The sequence below is a fragment of the Betta splendens genome, chromosome 7 (assembly GCF_900634795.4).
Source record: "Betta splendens chromosome 7, fBetSpl5.4, whole genome shotgun sequence".
Classification (NCBI taxonomy): domain Eukaryota; kingdom Metazoa; phylum Chordata; class Actinopteri; order Anabantiformes; family Osphronemidae; genus Betta; species Betta splendens.
Window position 1 is genome coordinate 9,058,811 of NC_040887.2, and position 20,789 is coordinate 9,079,599.

The 20,789-nt window shown below is 44.8% G+C and overlaps 5 protein-coding genes across 6 annotated transcripts in view; 3 read left to right on the top strand and 2 right to left on the bottom strand.

The window, feature by feature from the left end:
* ocstamp (osteoclast stimulatory transmembrane protein) overlaps positions 1-611 on the top strand; it is a 6,346-nt gene extending 5,735 nt beyond the window's left edge. Inside the window, exons 2-3 of the mRNA XM_029156812.3 lie at positions 1-193; positions 273-611. The exon at positions 1-193 is cut by the window's left edge and continues 810 nt beyond it. Coding sequence (XP_029012645.1) covers positions 1-193; positions 273-611 — 532 coding nt within the window. The remainder of the gene's footprint in view (positions 194-272) is intronic.
* A 23-nt stretch (positions 612-634) lies between these two features.
* On the top strand, positions 635-6,133 carry LOC114858998 (thyrotropin-releasing hormone receptor). The gene is made up of 3 exons (XM_029156813.3): positions 635-2,459; positions 3,112-3,940; positions 4,071-6,133. Exons 2-3 carry the CDS (start codon positions 3,161-3,163, stop codon positions 4,464-4,466), a joined length of 1,176 nt encoding a protein of 391 aa, XP_029012646.1. The 5' UTR covers positions 635-2,459; positions 3,112-3,160; the 3' UTR covers positions 4,467-6,133.
* Positions 6,134-9,637: 3,504 nt separating this feature from the next.
* LOC114858999 (transmembrane protein 198-like) lies at positions 9,638-12,969 on the top strand. Of its 2 annotated transcripts, XM_055510189.1 has the most exons (6): positions 9,638-9,833; positions 10,025-10,186; positions 10,660-10,953; positions 11,462-12,037; positions 12,126-12,253; positions 12,513-12,969. In XM_055510189.1, exons 3-6 carry the CDS (start codon positions 10,800-10,802, stop codon positions 12,660-12,662), a joined length of 1,008 nt encoding a protein of 335 aa, XP_055366164.1. In that variant the 5' UTR covers positions 9,638-9,833; positions 10,025-10,186; positions 10,660-10,799; the 3' UTR covers positions 12,663-12,969. The 2 variants fall into 2 exon arrangements, with proteins under 2 accessions (XP_055366164.1, XP_029012647.1); XM_029156814.3 differs by lacking the exon at positions 10,025-10,186.
* A 440-nt stretch (positions 12,970-13,409) lies between these two features.
* Positions 13,410-16,131, bottom strand: LOC114858996 (matrix metalloproteinase-19-like). The gene is made up of 9 exons (XM_029156811.3): positions 15,901-16,131; positions 15,351-15,439; positions 15,138-15,268; positions 14,839-15,051; positions 14,510-14,755; positions 14,332-14,433; positions 14,074-14,238; positions 13,842-13,969; positions 13,410-13,768 (listed from the first exon to the last, which is right to left on the bottom strand). Exons 1-9 carry the CDS (start codon positions 16,093-16,095, stop codon positions 13,535-13,537), a joined length of 1,503 nt encoding a protein of 500 aa, XP_029012644.1. The 5' UTR covers positions 16,096-16,131; the 3' UTR covers positions 13,410-13,534.
* An 847-nt stretch (positions 16,132-16,978) lies between these two features.
* On the bottom strand, positions 16,979-20,296 carry pym1 (PYM homolog 1, exon junction complex associated factor). The gene is made up of 3 exons (XM_029157361.3): positions 20,020-20,296; positions 18,370-18,463; positions 16,979-18,162 (listed from the first exon to the last, which is right to left on the bottom strand). The coding sequence occupies exons 1-3, from the start codon at positions 20,048-20,050 to the stop codon at positions 17,649-17,651; spliced, it is 639 nt and encodes a 212-aa protein (XP_029013194.1). The 5' UTR covers positions 20,051-20,296; the 3' UTR covers positions 16,979-17,648.
* Between the last annotated feature and the right edge of the window lie 493 nt (positions 20,297-20,789).

The window sequence follows — 20,789 nt, forward strand, 5'->3', positions numbered from 1 at the left end:
GACGAAAGCACCCGGTCCAACCTGTAAACTAACGAGCTCCCTTTTCATCCCGCTGCTGGTGGTGACCTTATATTTTATGGCAATAACCCTAATAGTAGCGTTGGATTATGCTGTTTATCATGTGGTTGAGATGATTTTGCCATGGTTGCTGGATTTCCCACCGACATCAGCCGGCATAAGTGTGGATTACCAGGTCAGAGCCCGTTAAAACCCCATATATAGAATATCTATGATATGTTTCTCACGTCCTGTTTCATTTGGCCCTTTTTCAGTTGGACATCTTGGTCCCTGCTCTCTGTCTCACCCCCGGGCCCTGCACCCCCAAGGTGCTGGCCCACTTCCACAGGGACTACGACTGGGCCTTCGTCCCCGCGCCCGCGCTGTGCGAGGTGGCGGCCTCGGCCCCCAGCCCGGGCATCGCCTTCCTGCTGGGGTGCCTGTGGTTTTTGTGCTACTTCCTGGTGTTCCTGGAGGTCTACGCCGCGCGGCTCCGCAGGAGGATCTCGGCCTCGTTCTTCAGAGAGCAGGAGGAGAGGAGGACGGCGTACCTGGCGAGGGAGGAGCACCATAAGTCAGCGGGTCACTTTGGCCCAGAATTGATTATGTCTTGAACTTGGAGAATTATTGACTTTTTTTGTCTCTAGGGCCGATATGAGATTCATAATATAACTTAATATTAGATTTCCATCAGCTTTTATCCGGTTGACACGTCTGTGCAGGTCTCATTTTGGCAGCGTAAACAGAACACGGTGCATCCTGTGTGTGAGTCACCTTCTCACCTTCTCCTCTGCAAACATGTCACCTTTCAAACGACTCCTCCAGTCTCTCACTCTTGTGGCTTTCAGAGATGCGAATCGCTTTGCAGCCTGTTTGTGCACGAGGACGTGTTTCACTGCGTACGTTTGGGCGCTCTGTGCGTTTTCATTGGTTCCTTCCTTCTCAGCCCCACTAGATGCTGCTGTGGTGCTTAGGACGGACGAGGACAGCGTCTCATGCAGACACGGTGCATTCCGTTTTGCAGTTGTGTAATTATTATGGCCCAGATAGCTTTAATAGATTAAATACAAATTACAAGGACACATCCAGTAATTCACCAGCCTATTTTAATCAGAGTGTCCTCACTAAAAAAAATCTCCCCCTTTATCTGTAGAGTACTTTGCATATCAGTAGGCGCCTGTTTAAAATTCTCATGAGGCTTTGAGAGTTTATTTTAAGGCTCCATCCCAGTGTAATAATAGAAAATCTCTTTATGATCTATCTTTACGCCTGACTTTCTGTCCGACACCCTGACCTTGGTCTAGAGATGGTTACTCGCCGACAGATCTGCAGCTGAGTCAGATTATTCACATCAGAATTCAACATGGTTGTAAAACGGGAGGAATCAGCCCAATATTTATTTGTCATTTTTTTGTTTCTGTTTTATCCTAGCGGCGACTTCCTACAAAGGAAAATGTTTAAAAACTCCCCTAAAACTGAAAGTAATTGTTTCTAACCGGTCACATGTGCCTCTGGAGGAACAAGACAAAAATAAAACTATAAATACTTGTGCATCAATGAAAGCAAGTGTTGACAGTACAGTACATAATTCTGTCAGGCAGGAATGCAGCCTGACATCCACATGGACGTGAACTCCTGCAGGTTTTCTTCCCTTTCTGTGAAGCTCTTATCTGCTCATTATAATAAAAGTCTACTGGAGTGAGCGCTCCAGCACTGAAAATAATGTTTCCATAAAAACGTAAGCACCCGTCAGGCATTAGCATTCACGCCGACAGTCCCGTCCACGCACTGCCAGGAAAAGTTCCCTAAGCTCAAAATGGCTCGTTAAAATCTGTTTTCATTGCCTCGAGGAGCTGTTTCATTCTTTGTGGACAATTACTTTTGATCGTGTGTACACACAATGTTTTCAGCTGTGGCAAAATGATTAAACATCTACACGGGCAGCGCTCCGGCTGCACGGGAATAACGAGGTTTCTAACCTTGCGATGTCTTTCCTCGGAAAACGGGAACGTTGTGCGTTGCCCTCCCGGAGCTTTTCATCTGGAATAATTTTAGTCTACTTCATAATTAGTGCTGGTTGAATGTAATGGCCAACCGCTGCATTGCATGATGTGGTGAATTGCAGGCTACTTCTTGTGCTCTTCCAATAATTACAGGGTTTATTGCTGCAGCAGTGGCCGCTGTGGTCGACCTGACACTAAGCTTGGATGGGGAGGTGGGATTGATTTTTTTTTATTTTTTTTTTGGTGGCTATACAAGGCAGTGAGGATATAATAGTGATGTGAGAGGCAGGGAGGATAAGCACTTGGGACGTAGAGAGAGAGAGAGAGAGAGAGAGAGAGAGAGATGTGGACGACTCCAGCGACTCTGGAGGAGGGTGAAGCAGTCATCTGTGTCTCCTGCTTGATTGCACCTGAGTGCTGTGGCCATGACAGAGTGAGCGCCGCTGTTCGCAAATGATGGTAAGATGCATTTTTTCCCCTCTAAGAAAATACTTGCTCAACCTTCTATCATTTTATTTGCTTAAATCACCTGCGAATGTTTCTGCTATATTTCATAACTGAAGGACAGAAAGTGATAATTTATGGGGGGAGCCGAAGTTAGAGCAGGCGTAAGTAATATTTTTTTGGTAAATGGATTAATAGATCCGATCAGAGTGTGGGTAGAGGTCTTTCATTAACAAAACCCAGCTGCTGTACATGTCCAAGCAGTCAAGGATCTGAAATGTATATAATAATGTATTTTTACAAATGTAGCCGAATAGTTATAACTGTTTTCAGTGCAATAACTGAACATGATGACAGACATGATGATGTCTGTGATCTCGTTTGAAAATGATTCCCTGCATATATTGTCCTGCAATGACACAACCATCAACCCTGTTTGCCTTATACTGATCTACAGCACAAGAAGCCATAGATACTTGATTTCCTGGGTGGATTCACGTTAACTTTAATGCTACAGCTGACTTTGTTGTGTCTTTAGGTTTTAAAGGCACAACTAAACTATGTCTATCGCTCCTCTGTGTTTATGGATGAACCTTTGAACTAAGTGAAGGACTTGTCTCAGTGTTATCACAGTGTAACTAATGTTTCTGTTTACCTCCATCTTTAGGTTTGTTGTTGTTTACTGGCCCTGAAGATCAGCTGATTGTCGCCCCACGATGGAGAACAACACCACGGTGTTTCAGGACGTTACCCACCTTTTGAATCTGACAGAAAAACCCCTGTTTTCTCTGGAGGAGCAGGTCATGACCATATTCCTAACCATGCTTATCTGCGGAGTCGGCATTGCTGGTAACATAATGGTGGTGCTGGTGGTGCTGCGCACTAAACACATGGTGACGCCGACCAACTGCTACCTGGTCAGCCTGGCGGTGGCAGACCTCATTGTGCTCCTGGCTGCAGGGCTGCCCAACATCTCCGACGTGGTGGCCTTCTGGATTTACGGGTACACGGGATGCTTGTGTATCACCTATCTTCAGTACCTGGGCATCAACGTGTCGTCCTGCTCCATCACCGCGTTCACTATTGAACGCTACATTGCCATCTGCCACTCAATACAGGCCCAGTTCATATGCACTGTTTCCCGGGCCAAGAGGATCATAGCTGGAGTCTGGGTGTCCACGTCGCTCTACTGCATCATGTGGTTCTTTTTAGTGGACACTAATGAAACGGTCTACGCCGACGGGGTGGTGGTCACCTGTGGCTACCGCGTCTCCCGGAGCCTCTACATGCCCATCTATTTCCTGGACTTCACTCTCTTCTACGTGATCCCCCTGATCGTGGCGACCGTGCTGTACGGACTCATCGCCAGGATCCTGTTCATGAGCCCTCTGCCGTCGCATCTGAGCGACGCAGGCGGAGGAGGGGGCTCCGTCCACCAAGGTCACTCCACCAGCACTAAGCAGGCCAGCAAGAATGCAGTGTCTGCAAGAAAACAGGTACCGAGGAGTCTCGCTCAGCGGCGCCTTGTGTCTGGTGCTGCAGAAAATATGAGCACGTCGAGCGGCAGACGTGGTCCATCATTAAAATGAACGAGCGGTGTCGGTCTTTTCTCGTCCTTCTGTGCAGATAACAAAGATGTTGGCTGTGGTGGTGGTCCTCTTCGCCCTGCTCTGGATGCCCTACCGAACGCTGGTGGTGGTGAACTCCTTCATCGACCCGCCGTACCACAACACCTGGTTCCTGCTCCTGTGCCGGATGTGCATCTACGCCAACAGCGCCATCAACCCCATCATCTACAACCTCATGTCTCAGAAGTTCCGCGTCGCTTTCAAGAAGCTCTGCAGGTGCAACTGGCAGCGGGAGGAGAAGGCGGCCCGGTGCAACGTGCCCGTGTATTACAGCGTGATGAAGAATTCCTCTCACGGGAGTAATACGGAGCCAGTCACGGAGCAGGAGGAAATAACCCACAACAGGTGCAATGCAACGGATGATGAGGCGAGCACACTGAGCATTTCTCAGTAAAGTCACTGTAAAACATATGTAACGTTAACGGCTCAATCTTACTTGTTTTCTGTTTAAAGAGCCCCTATTATGAAAACCCTCCTCCTCCTTTTTTCACATTTTGCTAATTGTTGCAGTTCAGGCCAATTAGAATTCGTCACCTTGTCCACGCAGACTAGTGGCACCTTTAAAGTGAATCTCCACTGCCGCTCACTGGCTTCAAATATGAATTGAGTTGGCACAAGGAACAATCTGAATCCAAAAGATGTGGTTGTACGGTGTATGTCGGTGTTGCCAGGACGGCAAGAGGGAAAGTGTGACATGACCTCTTCTGTGCATCATATGTACATCTGCAAAGAAGTCTGGGATCACGTCTCCTTAACAAACCAAGCGACATGAAAACTTCTTTACCCCACAAAGCATGATAGAAGACATTTACTGAGGATGTGTAGACATTAGTTGTGTTTGCTGTGACTCTTGTTTTGTGTAGTGTACTGTAGCTATGGTGCGTTTGCATGAGACCAAGCTGTGACGTAATGCGTGTGCGTAGCTCTTTATTTACAGTCGATCATTTTGTGCTGAACTTTCAAATGCGGGCATTTTATGGACCTTGTTAAATTGTTTCATCTAGAGACAGTTATGTACAATCATGACCTAACCAAATGATGAGCCTTATGTGTCTTCATGTCATTGGAGCAAACACTGACATGTTCCTCCACACTTTGATCCGTCCCATTTTCTCTGTTACGTTTTGGATGCGTTTCTTTGTGTCCTCATGCTGTACGAGAAGGTTACATCTTATATTAAAAATATGAAACCCAGCCCTCATCTGACTCCATCACACAAACAGCGTTATTAAATGCTTATGAACTGACTTATGAACTAAACTGCGGCAAAGCTAAAAAATAAAAAGTAAACAAGAAAAGCATGAACTAAAACCCCACAAATAGATGCAAAATCTACCACACCAGTGTTTAATTGAAAAACTCCAAAGGCAGTTGTTGAAAAATGAAATTGAATTGAAAAAGGTTGGATAATTTTATAAACAAGTGGGTCTTAGGGATTATACACTAAACTAACCTGTCAATACTACGATTGTCTCCAATGAAATATGGTGAACAACTGTTAAGAAAAGATTGCATATACAGAAGAATCTAGAATATAGAAGATGGCACCATCACTGAACAGAAGGCGCATCAGTGGTTAAGAAGGTCCAGTAGGAAAAGCCACACACGTCGGTCCAAGATCTGTTTATCAGGGAGGATTTAATTTGTCATCAAGGCATAAATGCAAAATATTCAGAAAAGTGTGATGACTTTAAGTGTAGCTGGTTCTCAGCCGCTTCCTGCCATGTGGACAGTGGGGAGGACCAGAGCTACTTTCTCCCATTTCACCACGGACAAATGGTGATTGTTTGTTATCTTTGAGTCAAATAGTGTAATATCAGTGTGTATGATCCTAATCGTGCTATTGTAATGTTACCTACAGGACTTGTAACTGTAGAGTTGTGCAAACTCCACACGTACTACATGAAAACTGTAAAGTACTGCATATATATTTTAAATAATACCTTATATAGTGTATACATTATTTGTGGGTTAATGGATGGTGTCTGTCCCAAACCCAAAACCCAAATTTTGTGTAATGCTGTATTTCATATTATTAAACCCCATTTGTGCCTCCTCCTACCTTTGCATTTTTGTAGCATATTTATATTGTTATTGTCGAAATACGTTTGCTTACAGTCAAGTCCTAAACTATAAAAACCACAATGACGCCTATAGAGCAGAGATATACAGTATTGTCAATATTAGTGTTGTCGTGGCGGGAGCCATGTTCCTACAGTCTTATCCCTCTGGACATTGAGCAGGCAGTATAGTTCTGTATGATGAATGAGACGTCACAAAGGTCTGATGGAACAAATCGATGAGGAGCATATGTATACGTGTGTCTGCACTTACTGTACAGAGACCTGCAGCACAGAGTAAACCGAGCGTGGTCATTTATGGGGGTTCTTGTTTTATTGAATGTCAGTACAATGTCTTTTCCAAATGTTTGCTCAGGAGAAACTCTCTGCTTGAAGTCAAACCCTCTCCTCTGCATGACGGGCGTATTGTCTATAACCGCTCCTGTCCACTTACTGCAGAGGTGAGACTTCTTTTAAAGCCGCCGCGTGGACAGACTGTGGCAGGTTGGTCAGTTATGTCCTGTCGGTTGACGGCACTCTCAGCTCGGCAATGCTCTGGTGATTCAGTCATGTTTTCAGTTCTTGGCTGAACAATAAAGCAAATTTATCATTTTACCACTCAGAAATGAACACAGCAGATTAGCCTGATCTGAGTCTCATGCTATTGCTACAGTAGCTTAACTTTCAAGCTAGGATTGTTTTAAAAATAAAAGTAAACTTGATAACCATTTCTAGATATGAAAAGTGTCATATTTTATTTTATTATACATAAAATACAATTGATCATTTAGCACTTTGGTGTTAAAATTGGGCTCTAATGACTGAACACAAACAGCTGCCACACAGATGTTTGCATGACGCCTGTGCCAGGGTTCCAATATGCAGAACATAGAGGCCACTGAGATTTGAAAGGATACAGATCACACTAATCTTAATTAAAGCATTAACCCGAGTAAATACTTCCTAATGTTTAGCTAAAGCTTTATTTTAGCACCATAAATGATGTATCAGCTAAAATTAGTTGTAGCTCATACACTGTATTTCGTTTCCGTCTGATGATGGATAATAACTGTTACGAGAGAATGAATAATTTATCAGCCGTCAAGAGCTCTTGTCTGTTTGAAACGAATACAAATAATGTAAATAAGGCCATAGTGCTTTGTTGAAGCCCTTCACACTGGTTTGTAGAGACTATTTCATTTTTTTTAAATGTCCCGTTTGTAAAATACAAAGCAGGAGAAATGTCTGGAAAATGATACGTATACTGTAGTTAATTCTTTTTTTTTATTTGAATCGTAACACAGCCCTTAATGTTTAAGATCTTACAGAACACAAACATAACTATATAGAAAACCCAACAAGCCCCAGCGAACATCACCAAGAGGCAGTGGACAGTGAAAACTCCAGCAGTAGAAGCAGCAACGCATTTGTACAGATAATCTTCTTTTCCACTCACATCAATATTTTTCTACGCAACCAACAGCGGTGTGAGGTATTTTTTTCAGTTTGTTCAAGTGCTGGGATAGAAAGCCCTCCTTTTATTACCCTGAACTTACTGATAGTAGGCATCATAAAACCTTCAGCGTGCTGTTAATATGACGAATGAGCTCCATCGAATGCGCACCCACACATACTGTACGTGCGTTCAGCCCATCTGGAACCAGGCGCTGACAGGCAGGAGGAGCAGGGTCAGGGCAGCAGCTGCAGGACGACCCAGCTACGGAGGCCCACCCGCTGGTCAGACGCCGCTACTGTGCCATCAATTCTCACTTAATACATTTTCATAATTCACAAAGCATAAATAATGAAAAAAAAGCTTTTACTCTCATTTTGTGCTGACACGAAAGTCGTGTTGATATTAATAAAGCTAATGGTGCTGTCGCAGAATCACACTTAGTCCTAAAAAATGCTGACTAAGCCCAACTGTGTGAGATGTTCAGAAAGGTTGCACGTGGATCCACGGTTGCAGTTCCACAGTATTTGCATGTGCAGTACGAGTGTAATGTGAACTGTGTGCCCCTTGAATCGTTTCTGCAGCCGTTTGGGACATAATCTCATCATGCATACTTCCTGTGGCATAATGTACTTTTCAAATACGTCTGAATCATTTCACCTGTTTCCTCTCTCTTTGACCAACACGTTTTATCAAAATCCATAATCAATATAACCTTATAATGACTGAACAACCCACTCTGGTGGAAAACACATCTTGTGTACAGAGCTGAAAGGGTGAGTCGCAATCAATACTCTTTTCGTGGCATAAGGAGACAATTTGATTTGTTTCTTTGTTTTTTTAAACACCAGGGACGAACAGGTTCATCGTGTTTGTTGTGAATGTTTGATTTAGAAATATACAAAGCATATTTGTAATATTAGACTTTTTAAGTGAAAAAACAGTGCTTTTTCCATCATATATGATAAATGTACAAATAGTTATTGGTATTATTATAATTCTGTACAAGCAAAAGAGTTTGATGCCTGCAACTCATCCAGAAAGATTGAAATGTCCAGCAGTTTATGGTCACTATCACATCCCAACGTTTCTTTTTTCCTTGTTTTGTATGATGTACAGGTAGTTCACCTCCTGTGTTATTTCTATTTTGTTTGGGTTCTGTATTGTAAACGTTAGACAGTGTCTGAAACATACTGTAATACTGAAGCTGTCAGAATTCCTGGTTCTGTCCCCTTTCTCTTTTGCCCACAAATTAGCCACGCCCTTTTTATCAGGACCACGCCCACTTTCTGACTGTCACTCGTTCGTTTGGTCCAATTTCATGCCGTCTGACCTCACGTGACAATTCCATGCCCTCTGGAAGTGACGATTTATATGTGCGTGTGAGGTTTTCACACCACTGGGATTCATGATGCTTCAGACTCCTGAACACCGTCATGTAAACGTGACATCTGTGCTGAGCCTGTTATTACATGTGAGGGTAAAATGTAATACTGATAAACACTACACAAGACAACACTGTCAGGGATCTGCAGGATGACGACTGGGCCCCGTAGAAAATTAGCCGTGTGTGTCAGATGTGCTGGTACCACGTTATTAGTCGACCTTTAACAGACGCGGTCATTATGAGACCAGCAGTGACGTAGTTGCAAGGTGAGAGCGTCAGCACCAGGTTGAACCAATGCAGAAGTCAGAGTCAACCTGCATGCAAAAGGTTAATTAGCAGGGTTGTATAATAGCATTATTAGCATTTTTTTAAACCAACCAAATGTTTTATTATCATTTTTTTAAGTTTCTGTGATGAAACCAAGGGTTACAATCTACTGAACTGTGACCTTTGTGGGTTTTGCTCATTTTTACAAACCTACACGGCTTTTCCATGGCAACATGTGAATCGGAAATGAAATCTGAAAACCTGCTGTAGCTGCAGTAGATGCCATTTAGTGGCACGCTAATGCAATTAAGGCTCAGAGCATCCAACAGGACGGGGAGCAGTGAGAGCCGAGCACTTGGACCGGCGCTGGGGGCAGGTGACCTCTCTCTCTCTCCCTCAGCCGGGCGTCAGCTGTTCACATTAGCACAGATGAGGCAGCGCGTCAGACGCTGAGTCTCGGCATGAAGTCACACAGACAAACTCCTGGAAGCTCAGTCATCGTTGTGTTTGCTGGAATTTGACAACTTGTCAATGAGTCTGTTGTTTCCTCGGACACAATTCTTATTTACTCAGTGAAGATATGCTTCATTCCAGGTAAGCTACAGAAATATATTTTCTTCATTTCATTCATCTATTTTGTTAAGAAATTCCTTCACATATACAGTACAGGATAATATTATAGAGTATCAAACATATAAAACAAATGCTGTGGTGACTCGTTCAGCTGCTTTTGCTGCAGAGAATTTCTTTTGGTTCCACCTGTTTGAAAGTCCCCTTGTTTTTAGTTTCACACTCACCTTTACTCAGGGGAGAGGACGGAGTTCACACAGACGACAGGATCACTCGCTCGCTAAAGCTCCTCTAAGTCCATCTGCTCATAGGATCTGGCTCAACAGCTTATGAGGTCCTCATAGTAGCACACGCTGTAGTTCGACACTCGTGGTAAAGTGAGTTTCATAAATGCTTAACATGTTTATTTCACACAAATGTTTGGTTTGGTTGCTATTTATACCTTTTGCTATTTCTAACTTACTATTATTATTATTATTACTCATCAGAGTGCTGTGTATTATTTAGTTTCTTGTTTGGTTTTCGGACATCGCTCGGTAAACACAGGACCCGGTCACATGTTCTGAACATGCAGCAGTGCCACCAGGTCACTTCCTCCTTCTGCATCCTGTTCTTGAACAAAAGAAGCCGGAGGGAACCTCAGCGGGGAGCGCTCAGTTTCCTCCTCACCTTCCTAAACAGATGTTTGTGGGAAAGAGTCACATCCTCCTCCCTATTAAACCAAATAGCTAAAGTGTCATTTGAACACATAGAGGAATAGATTCACAGTCAGACTCCATGATGAATAACCCTTAAGTGCTTCGTTAGGGTGAATTTCCGCGCAGCTGAAAGCAGCCTTCTCTTGTTACAGGTGCACAGCAGGAAGCCGCTTGCAACAACTTCTTTGTTCGGGAGTTTCCTCCATCCCTGGACTCCTCATGGACGCGGCGGTTTGCAGTCCTCAGTGAATAAAAAGCAGCCGCACAGCAAGAGCAGTAACAAACCTCCGGGATGGACGAGACTCCGGCCTTCATGAGTGAAGAGGCGGGAGCTGCTCTGACTGAGGTGGAGATGTGCACCTTTGAGATTAACATGAAGTATGAGGTCCTTCCATGCGCTGTCTGCTCCATCTGCCTCTCATTTGGCCTCATCTACTGCTTTTTTGGTACGTATCAACTCTCCCCAGTTCAACATCAACTTCACTTCACCGCCGATGGTTTAAGCCGTGACCGGCAGGTGTCTGGAAGCTAGCGGGGGTTAAGTGTGGCTAAGCCTAAAGCTGGAGGAGGCAGATGGGTGGTCATGTGTCTGGATGACGCCAGTCTGGGTGGTGCTGTGACATCATTTCATAGCGCTTCGCAAGCTGTGAGGGGGATTGACCAGAAATACAGTAGAAATATAACGTTACGTCTGTGTTCCTAATCGACGCTCAGTGCGGCCGTGAGAAGCATTCTCACCCGAAGGTGAAGAAACGGGAACGGGGGTGAACCTAAAGACAGATGTTTGAGCTGGACTCGAACGCGGAAACAAATCAATTACAGCATGCGTGTTCAGCTCAACAGCCTGATCCCAGCAGCTGTCATTGCTATGTTATGTCGTTAACATTCTCAGTGAGAGTTCAGCTGAAAGGTCAAGAAGTCCGACATTCAAACCCCCCCCCCCCATCATTTCAGGATACCGCTGCTTCAAGGTGATCATGTTCTTCTCCGGCTTCACGTCCGGGGCCGCGGCGGTGCTCCTGCTGTACCACAGGGAGCCGGTGCTGGACGCCCGGCTGGGCGCGGAGGCGAAGGCGGGGCTGGGTCTGGGCGTGGCCGTGCTCTGCGGCCTCGCGGCCATGCTGGCGACCGCCGTGGGCCTCCTGCTCAGCGGCCTGCAGCTGGGGGGGCTGCTGTCGGGCGCCGCGCTGCTGGTGCTCGGCCACTTCCGGGTCCTGGGCCCGGCGTGGGTGCCGGTCGGCGCGGCGCTGGCCGCCGGCGCCGTCGCCGCCGTCCTCGCGCTCCAGTGGCAGAAGCTCTTCGGCGTCGTGTACACGTCGGTGTTCGGGGCCACGGCGGTGACGCTGTGCTCAGATTACCTGGTGGGGGCGTTCGTTCTCCCCGATCGCGTGTATGACGTGCTGTGCGAGGTGGTCCCGCGCCCCCTCTGCTGGTTTAACTGGGCCGTCGCCGGGATATTCCCACTGCTGAGCGTGATGGGGGTGCTGGTGCAGTGGAGACTTACGGCAAAAGGTGCATCACACAGAGGAAGTAAGTGGATTCAGACTGTTTAAAGCACCCGACCCCCGTCTGTGGCTTCACGCACTCATGATGTTGTGCCTTTTGGATGTTTCTGCAGCTTCACACAAAAAACTCGGGAAATATTCCAAGAAGTACGGACGCGGAGAGTCAGTGAGGAGGCCTCCGCCGTACCGCCGGCGGAGGCCTCCGCCGCTGAAACGCTACGCTGGCGACGTCCTGGCACCGGTGAGGTTCTGAGCTCAACACACTCATCCACTCATTGCTTTTCTATGAAACACTGTTGGTCAGTTTATGGGCCCCAGGTGGAGGTTCTGACGTCTGCAGGTGGAGCTGCTGCAGTTTTTCTTTCATTGACCATGATCTGCATGCAAGATCTGTTAATCCACTGTAAAAAGCCATTGAACAATGCAAATACGTATTTATATTATATATTCGTAGTAAAGGGCACATTTCACGTTTTTTATACCGTGCTCGTTCTTTTCAGAGTTACCTCCAGAGCCTGCGCGAGCGCCAGATGGGAACGGGCTCGTCCACCAGCAGCGTCAGCACCATCACTCACACCTTAATTGACTTTGACTTTGAGACGGGCTCCATGGTGCCTCTGACCGCCGCCTCCCCCGTCTTCTCCGTCTGACCGAGCACGCGCGCTCGCCGATTAAAGACGCCGGGGGATTCTCCTCTTCACGCCGCCGCCGCCGATTATGACGCATCCTCTGCTGTCTGTCTGTCACTCACCAGCACCGTCGCTGTACACTTTATGTCGCAGTACGAGCTTTTTTCCTCTCCAGATATTCTCACACTCCTTCAGTCCGTCCAATAAAAACAAGGATAAATAACAAAATGCTGCACATTAAAGCAGCATGACGCAAACATGGCAACTGATCTCTTTTTCTAATGCTGTTGTATTGTAATGAATGTGCAAATAAATAAAAGTAAAACGATATTTTTTATGTCTTAATGGTGAAATGCCGGACTTAATATTACCCTGAAGTCTGGGCAGTTGCCCACTGGCTAAGAGGGAATAGGAATATATCACAAATATTCATATTTATGTTGCATTTGGATTTAATTTAAAGAGGCATCGGCTCAGTCGGAGGCCGCGGTGTCTGCTGGTCTGCTACGAATTCATAGATCTGCTTTTCCTTTGTGCCTCACGGTATGATCTGCATCGTCACAATCAACTCATTAGCGCCAGACATAAAGAACAGATATGCAGATTAGCTTTAGCTGAGCTGCAAAGACCAACTGGCCAGCTCACATTTCAATCATTGCTTTCTATCGTAATCTAAACCTGTTGGTGTGTGTTGTGAAGGCTGTGATTACGTCACGTTAGAGGAGTGGGATCAGTCAGAGCACTGATTAATTATGACGATGTCCCGAATGCATTCATTTGTTTATTTATTTGACTTTACTGACAATTCTCTGATTCTGAGCTGTTTATCGGGCTCCTTTTGCATCCTTGTGCCGGGTGATGTTGGAGCTGAATCCGTGGGAGCCTCTGGTGGCTCAGTCGTCACACTGCATCCAGCGCGAGGCCACGTCTTGGGGGTAGCCCCTCTCCACCGCCTCGTGGGTTAGACGCCAGTACTTGGAGCCTTTGAACATGTATATGTGACCGTTAGTCCACGTTAGCGCCGCATCGGTATCGCTGGGGGCTCCGCGGAAGAGCTGCTGCGTGGGTTTGGGATATGAGCTGAAGTCCGTTGGGCCGATTTCATCCCACTGCCAGTATCCAGAGCCCTAAAGGGAGAAGGTTGTTATTTATCAGAAACTGGGCAAAGCGCAACAAAATGAAGCATTCTTTTGCGTTTACTTTGAAAAATATCAGTTTTTTGGTTTTGCTGAAGTACAAGGCTGAGTCGATGTTCGCGGGGATGTTAGACAGGCGCTTGGGAAAACCGTGGTCCAGTCTGAAACCCGTGTATCTCCACACTTTGTCTCCTGAGAAAACACAAAGGGGGGGGGGGGGGGACAAAGGGAACGATGCCCATTTGGAACAACTGGAACCAGTAAATTGCCAGCAAATAACTGCGCAATGACTCCACCTTTCAAAAAGTAGGACTTTCCAGTGCGCTGAGAGTGAACAGCTGCACTGAGACTCCCTGACATCTCCCTCCACAGCGCAGAGATGAGGACGGGCGAGCTGGAGCCGGAGCTGGACACCGTCCACACGTACTGACCGCTGAACATGTAGGTTTTACGCAGAGGACCTGCAGGGACGCGCAAAGGAAAAACACACATTTAGACATATAAAACGTTGTTTTAGATTTTTTCCAGTTGTGAATAAGTAACTGAATCTATACCCAACATTATTGCATCCACGGTGGCTTTGCAGGGATCTACAACAACCCCCCCTGGCATGGAATGGCCTGGATTCCCGGACGGAGGAGAATACTCAGGTTTTCCTGGAAAAGGGAAAACTCTGCACATTCCATGAACTGCACTAGTGGCAAAGACACTGCGTCTGAAGTGTGACATCACCATATAAAGCCTGGATCCCTTGTACATCATCCGGGTGGAGCTTGAAGTCAGAGCGGTACCCGTTATACACGGGCCCCATCAGCGCGCTGTAATACTGGGAATGGCCCAGGCCCAAAGCGTGGCCGATCTCATGGGCTGCAATGATCCTCAGGTTGGAGCCGTGGGACCTCCCCTCTGTCCACAGCTCGTCCTCATCGAAGTGCACAATGCCCGACTCGGGGGCGTCAGCGTGAGCTAAAACGTGGCCTGAATAAAAGAAAGGAACACCACAACACCCCTCTCCTCATCTGGGCTGAGGCGAAACCTGCCACATTGTCAGCGCGTCCCACCTCGGCCGTCGAAGGGAACCGGACACGTCTGGTCCTTCCTGTGGAAGGAGAGCGTGATGTCGGCCTTCCCGTGCTGCAGCTCCCTGAAGCGCAGGGGCGACACGTCGCTCCAGTATTTGAACGCAGTCTGGATGGCGGACCGCGTCTTCCCCTGTCCCAGGTCAGGAGTATAATTATAGATGCGGTAAGTCAGCATCTTCTTACGCCAGTAACCTGTTCAAGTTAAACACTTTTACTTCAAGTTTCAACAACGTTTTCTGAATCATCGCATGAATCTGGATGTGCACACAAGCACCCACCCATGACCCGATACTTGAGCGATTTGTTATTGAAGTCATCTTCCACCCCACACCGAGGTTTGCTCATCATCGCCAGCGTGGCTGCGTCTAGTCTTCCAGAAATCTTCAGATTTGTCACTCTCTGAAAGACTCTGACATAAAAACGTTGAAGCCACTTTATTCAGATAAAAGCTGGGGAAAAATCTGCATAACTACCTGAAGTGACATATTCACCTTAGCGCACCCTCGACTTCCTCCCGTGGATGGTTCTGGCCTTTACTGTCCAGTGGGACGTGCAGATACCCGAACTTCCTTAAATACCCCTGCAGACAGCAGCGACAGAGTGCTGATCGCAGTGAAGCAGTGAAGGGCACAAATCATTTTAATAGCGTGTTCTCAACATGTCAGAGTGCCAATTAAGCTTTTCAGTATCACAGGACTATTTCTGGAGTTCTTCACTCTCTGCGAGAGGCTTTGATATTATCAGAGCAGTGGACCCAGTTCTTCTTCAACGTCCATCTCTTGTGATGAGCTATTTTTGGGTTCCACTGTAGAACCATCGTTTGATTTAAAAATATAGTTTTTTCCTGTAAAATTAAATATAGTCAATATCGTTCAGCTTTTCTCTTTCCTGTAAATGCTTTTTATTTGATTGTCGTAGACTATAATTGCATTGGACAGCATTTTATTCAGTACAGTAACAGCTTTTTGGTGCTATTTCAATCATAAACCTCACGTTGGGTCTATTTTTACATGAATATCTAATAACCTATTGTTTCCTTACCACTGCTCCTGTAAACTCCCCCGTGCTCTGGGCACCAGATGAAGCTGCGTCCATCAAAACAAGAAGCACCATTACCTCCAGCACATATCCCATTTTCTGCTTTAGTTCTTTTTCCATTACCAGACAAATAAAAGCTTGCGTTTTAAATCTCTCTGAGCAGCACTGGCAGCTGCAGTCACTGTACGTCATCTGCATCCATGTCCTATTAGTCCTTCTGGGGCCCCGGGTGTCTTGGTTTAGGGGTTTTATACTGTGCAGTGTCATTCAGAACCTGCCTCAAAACCACATAATAAACCTTTACAAGGAATGTGTGACCAATGCATATTTCAGGCCGAAGCAGCATATTTACGCCCTCTTACACCATCGCCATTTGTCTCGGAGAGTGAATAACTTCCGAGTAATGTTTACATCAAAGTCAGCAAATAAATCCGAGCTGTATCCTAATAAAACTTCAGTTGCCCACCGCCTGCTGATGGTGAGGATGCAGCCCCTCACTGTGCAGATAGGTGACTTAGCTGCGACTTATTTCCAGATGTGTGACAGACAGATGCACCCGGATCACGGCTGCTGTCGCTCATTTGTGATTGATGCCTGTTGACGTTCCAAACAAACGGGACCATTCTTTGCGCTACGGTTCCATGCAGAAAACAACTAACCGCACTTGTTCTATGGGACAACAGTTAATTATACTGCTCACAACACAGGAGCCTATTCAAGGAGATACAATGACTCCCCCATGTAACCGCTGCAGCAAATCATCTTCTGAATGGAGACAGACACCGCCTCCTGTTCTGCTTCATTATGGAAACCTGCTTATGAAAAGCAGACTCTGCCTTTAAGGTGACCTATTAATTAAACCTTGAATTAGAAAGTTACTGTAGGATCAGCAAAAGACACTAACTTACTCTAATACATTAACTCCTAAAATGGAACAGACATTTTCAACACTGAGCCTTTGTAGAACCTATTATTAGCTGCATTGGCTGTTTTCTGTACATAAGATATTTACATAATTAAAATGCGATCTAGTTAAAGTAACAACAGTGCCCATTCTCATAGGAAAGGAACATGTCACTCATTGTGTAACAATGTGTGTTTTTAATAATATTTGAATGACAATGGAGCATTATGGCACATAGGAAGCTTAGAATACACAGACAATACCAGTTGCTGGATTAATTTGGTTTTTCTAGGTGAAATGTCCACAAAAACAAAATTATAGCATATCTTTAGCGTTATCCCTCGTATTGTTGTTTCCACAATATCCAAATACGATGTTTTGGTGTCATAGTCTGTATAGAGTCTGAGTTACAGTGTAACTACTGAACAACCTTCAGTTCCCAAAACAGGTGACAGAACAAAAGACAGGTTATTATTAAGTATGTGACGCTTTAGATGGAACAAAATGGAAAAGACAGACATGCACAAAACGATTCACAACGGTGTCTTTGATGGATATTCAAAACTGAATGGCCAATACAGGTAAATGAATAGCAGTCACATTGTGATATTTAGATGCTTCAATGTAGAAAACCTGTCAGCTTGAAGTTGAGGTGCCTACAGAGCCACCCCGCTCTCATCTGCTTAGTAGGTGCTGGGACTGTGTTCACGTTCAAAGTTCATATATCAAAATGAATATCAAATATTTGTTGAATGGAAACTATGATGAATGAGCTGCGAAGGTCCCTTCCTTGTGTTTCATTCTATATTTTCTGTTCAGTCTGAATCTTCTGCCAACCTTTCCCACTTCAAGACCCAAGCTCGAGCTGCTGTAACTCATCCTGTAAGGCCTTTGCCCGGCCCAACTTTTCCAGCTGATCCTTCGTTGGCTGTTTTATCTCCCCTGAGTCCACTTTCTGCTGCAATTCCTCAACTTGTCGCAGCTTCTTTTTCAGATTTTTGATCTTCTTGGCCTTCTCGGCTGCTGCTGCTGATGGATCGTCGGGAGGCGAGGCAGCAACTGGCGCTGCCGCCTTGTCCGAGGATTCGCTGCCCTTGGAAATTGAGACGTTCTCCACAGCATCGCTCACAGATTCCACATCTGCGTCTCCGTTGTGGCTCTGGTGCTGCTGCTGTTTTCGCTTTTCCTTGCGTTTAATGTTGCGCTTCGCCGACTTAGAGAGGCCAGCCATCTCTCCGTCTGCACCAGGAATCTTTTGTTGCTGCTGCTGCTGCTGCTTTGGAGGAGCCGCATCCGATGGGCTCAGCCCAGGAGGCAGGTCCGGTTTGCTCTTGAAAAACTTCACATATTTGTTCTCATAACTAAAACAGAAACGAAAAGAAACAAGACGAAAATCAAGTTAGAGGACAAGAGTGAGAGCAAAAAAGGTTCACAATCCCCAAAATAACATTTTCCAATACATTTGTTATGTTTGATCAAATGATATAAATGTCTTATATATATATATAATAATATCAGAATTTATAGTCTGCTTTGTCCACGTGCAGAGAAATCAGAAGTGCACTTACACTGGAACTTCCTCCTGTGGGACATAGCCATCCTTCACTCGCCTCGGCTTCCTCCACGTTCCATCGGGTCTTTGAGTGGCAGCAATATATTTTCCTGCGACAGGTACAATGTGTTACAGATAAACAAATCTGAAAGAAGATAGCTCAGTGTCTCTTAATATTGTTCGGCACCAGAGGTGCAGTAAATCAAACAAACCACAAGATGTCAATGTTTGTTCAGTTTACAGTATTTATTTATAAGTTTCAAAAGCATAAAGCTCACATCCTTGAACAAATAAATTGTAGTTTTATTATGTGCAAATGACTAAATACAAGTCTCTATGAATCTGAACAGATTCACTTAAACTTTAGGATTATCCTCAACACGACATATATACTGTAGATAAAATAAAAGTCTTTAAAGATGACTGGTAGATTAAGTAGGTTTCAGTCTATGAAAAAGCAGGGGACATGGCTGCAATCTCAGTGGACTCTGAGTCACATCTGACACACCAGCTCATTGTAAGGAGAATACCACAATGTGTGTGGCCATTTCAAAGAATGGTGTGAGCTCATAATTTACAGTACACACTCTGGGCTCCACAACTTCTCCAAGCCTTTCTAGAAACATTTTACAAGACATATAAAATATGACAGATATATAGATAGGCCAGAGAGCAAGAGAAAACAGCTCAAACCCACAAACCACTGGCCAAGTCTGCAAAGATGCAAACTTATAGTGATACTATAAACCTACTGTGAATTTAGATTCTTTTGTTCTTCATTCATATATGGCTGTGTTTGATTTCAGCTCTTCAGAATAATGGATTTTGGCAATCACATTAAAATCATGATGTAATTTATATCACTGAATAACAGTCAGTGCGGTTTGACCGGTTGGGTTCATGACACATAAATTAGGTTTTGAAACTTTAATATTCGTTTTCGATGACTTACTACTGTTTGCCAACATGCGATGAAGTTTTGGTTTATGATCAACCTGTTGTGATATTTTAGAAAATAGAGAATGTTTGCTTTCAAAACTCAGCCTAAGCCATCAAGAAAAGCTATAAAGCGTTAAAGACCTCCATCCTCTTAAGTTTCACACTTAAGAAGCAACATTAGATGCTCTTACTTTTCTGAATGTATTATGTGTGAGAAAAATGCTGATGTGAACGCAGAATTTGACAATAAAATGATTACTCCTACTTTGTACTACTTTTACTAAAGACAATGTCATATTAACCTAATTTCACACAACCTACACAGTATCACATCCGACACTGACACTTTAGCGGTAGCACAAAATGCTAGCGAGGTTAGCCAGCCAGATAGATTTCATAAAATCAAAACATATAGAGCACATATGCACGCGCGTGCTGAGGTGCGTGTGTGTGTGTGGAGGAGCTGGATTCACATCGATGCCAATCTATTCCGATCCCTACGAACTAAAAATGCAGTTTAGAGAATAACAATAATTCAGTGCGGCTAAAACTAGCATTAGCTCGATGCTAACCAAAACATTCAAATGAACAAAGTCGTTAAACGTATTGTTGTTGGTTGTCGACAAAGCAAGTGAAAAACGAAACCCTGGCCTTGATTTGAGAGTCTGTGCGTTAAATAAACGTGTTAAGTTTTAGATTAACAACGACCTAGCACATGCAGCCTTACCAGATTCATCTGTGACATAGGGGGTTGCCATTTTGGTGTTAATGTGCTGCTCCGCCAGACTGTAACGGTGTGTCCCAACGTCCCTTAGTTGACTTAGATCGCTCCCAATGCAAATCTAAAATTGTTTAAACACTGGCTTTAAGTGTTTTTAAATGTTCCCTTGAAATAAGGACTGTCATGGCACCATATACATGAAGCTGCAGGAGTAAAAGCGACGGCCGCCAATGTAACACTACTGCAAGTGTGTGGGCAATCAGGCGATGCCGGACAGCAAAACGAGCGAACCTAATTCTTCGCCTTCGGAAATGACGACGTGGAATATTTGGTTGCCAGATCTGAATGTTTACTCGGTTATTACGCACCAGATGCAATGAAGAGAAAAGAAGTTGAATAAATACTGGTCGCCACAATAAAGAAGGAATGCTTTCTGTTGATTTTTAATTACATATACCACCAAACCAAACGTACCAAACGTACCTGCCAACTTAAACTGAGATGGATTTAAATTGTTTGTACTTTTTGAAAATGAATCCAAATCAATCACTTATATAACGTTGCAACACAAAGAAACATAATAGTTCCACCCAGCATTTGTTACACATTCTATTTCATATCTTATTTTCAGCAGAAATATTTTTGCACATCCATTTCATTCCTCCAGCAACCTCCATTTATTGTTTTCAAGAGATTAACTTTCCATCTGCTCGAGGAAAAATTATTTCTCTGCAAAGCTGAAAAGTGACACCATCACGGGAAATGCAACCTGTGGC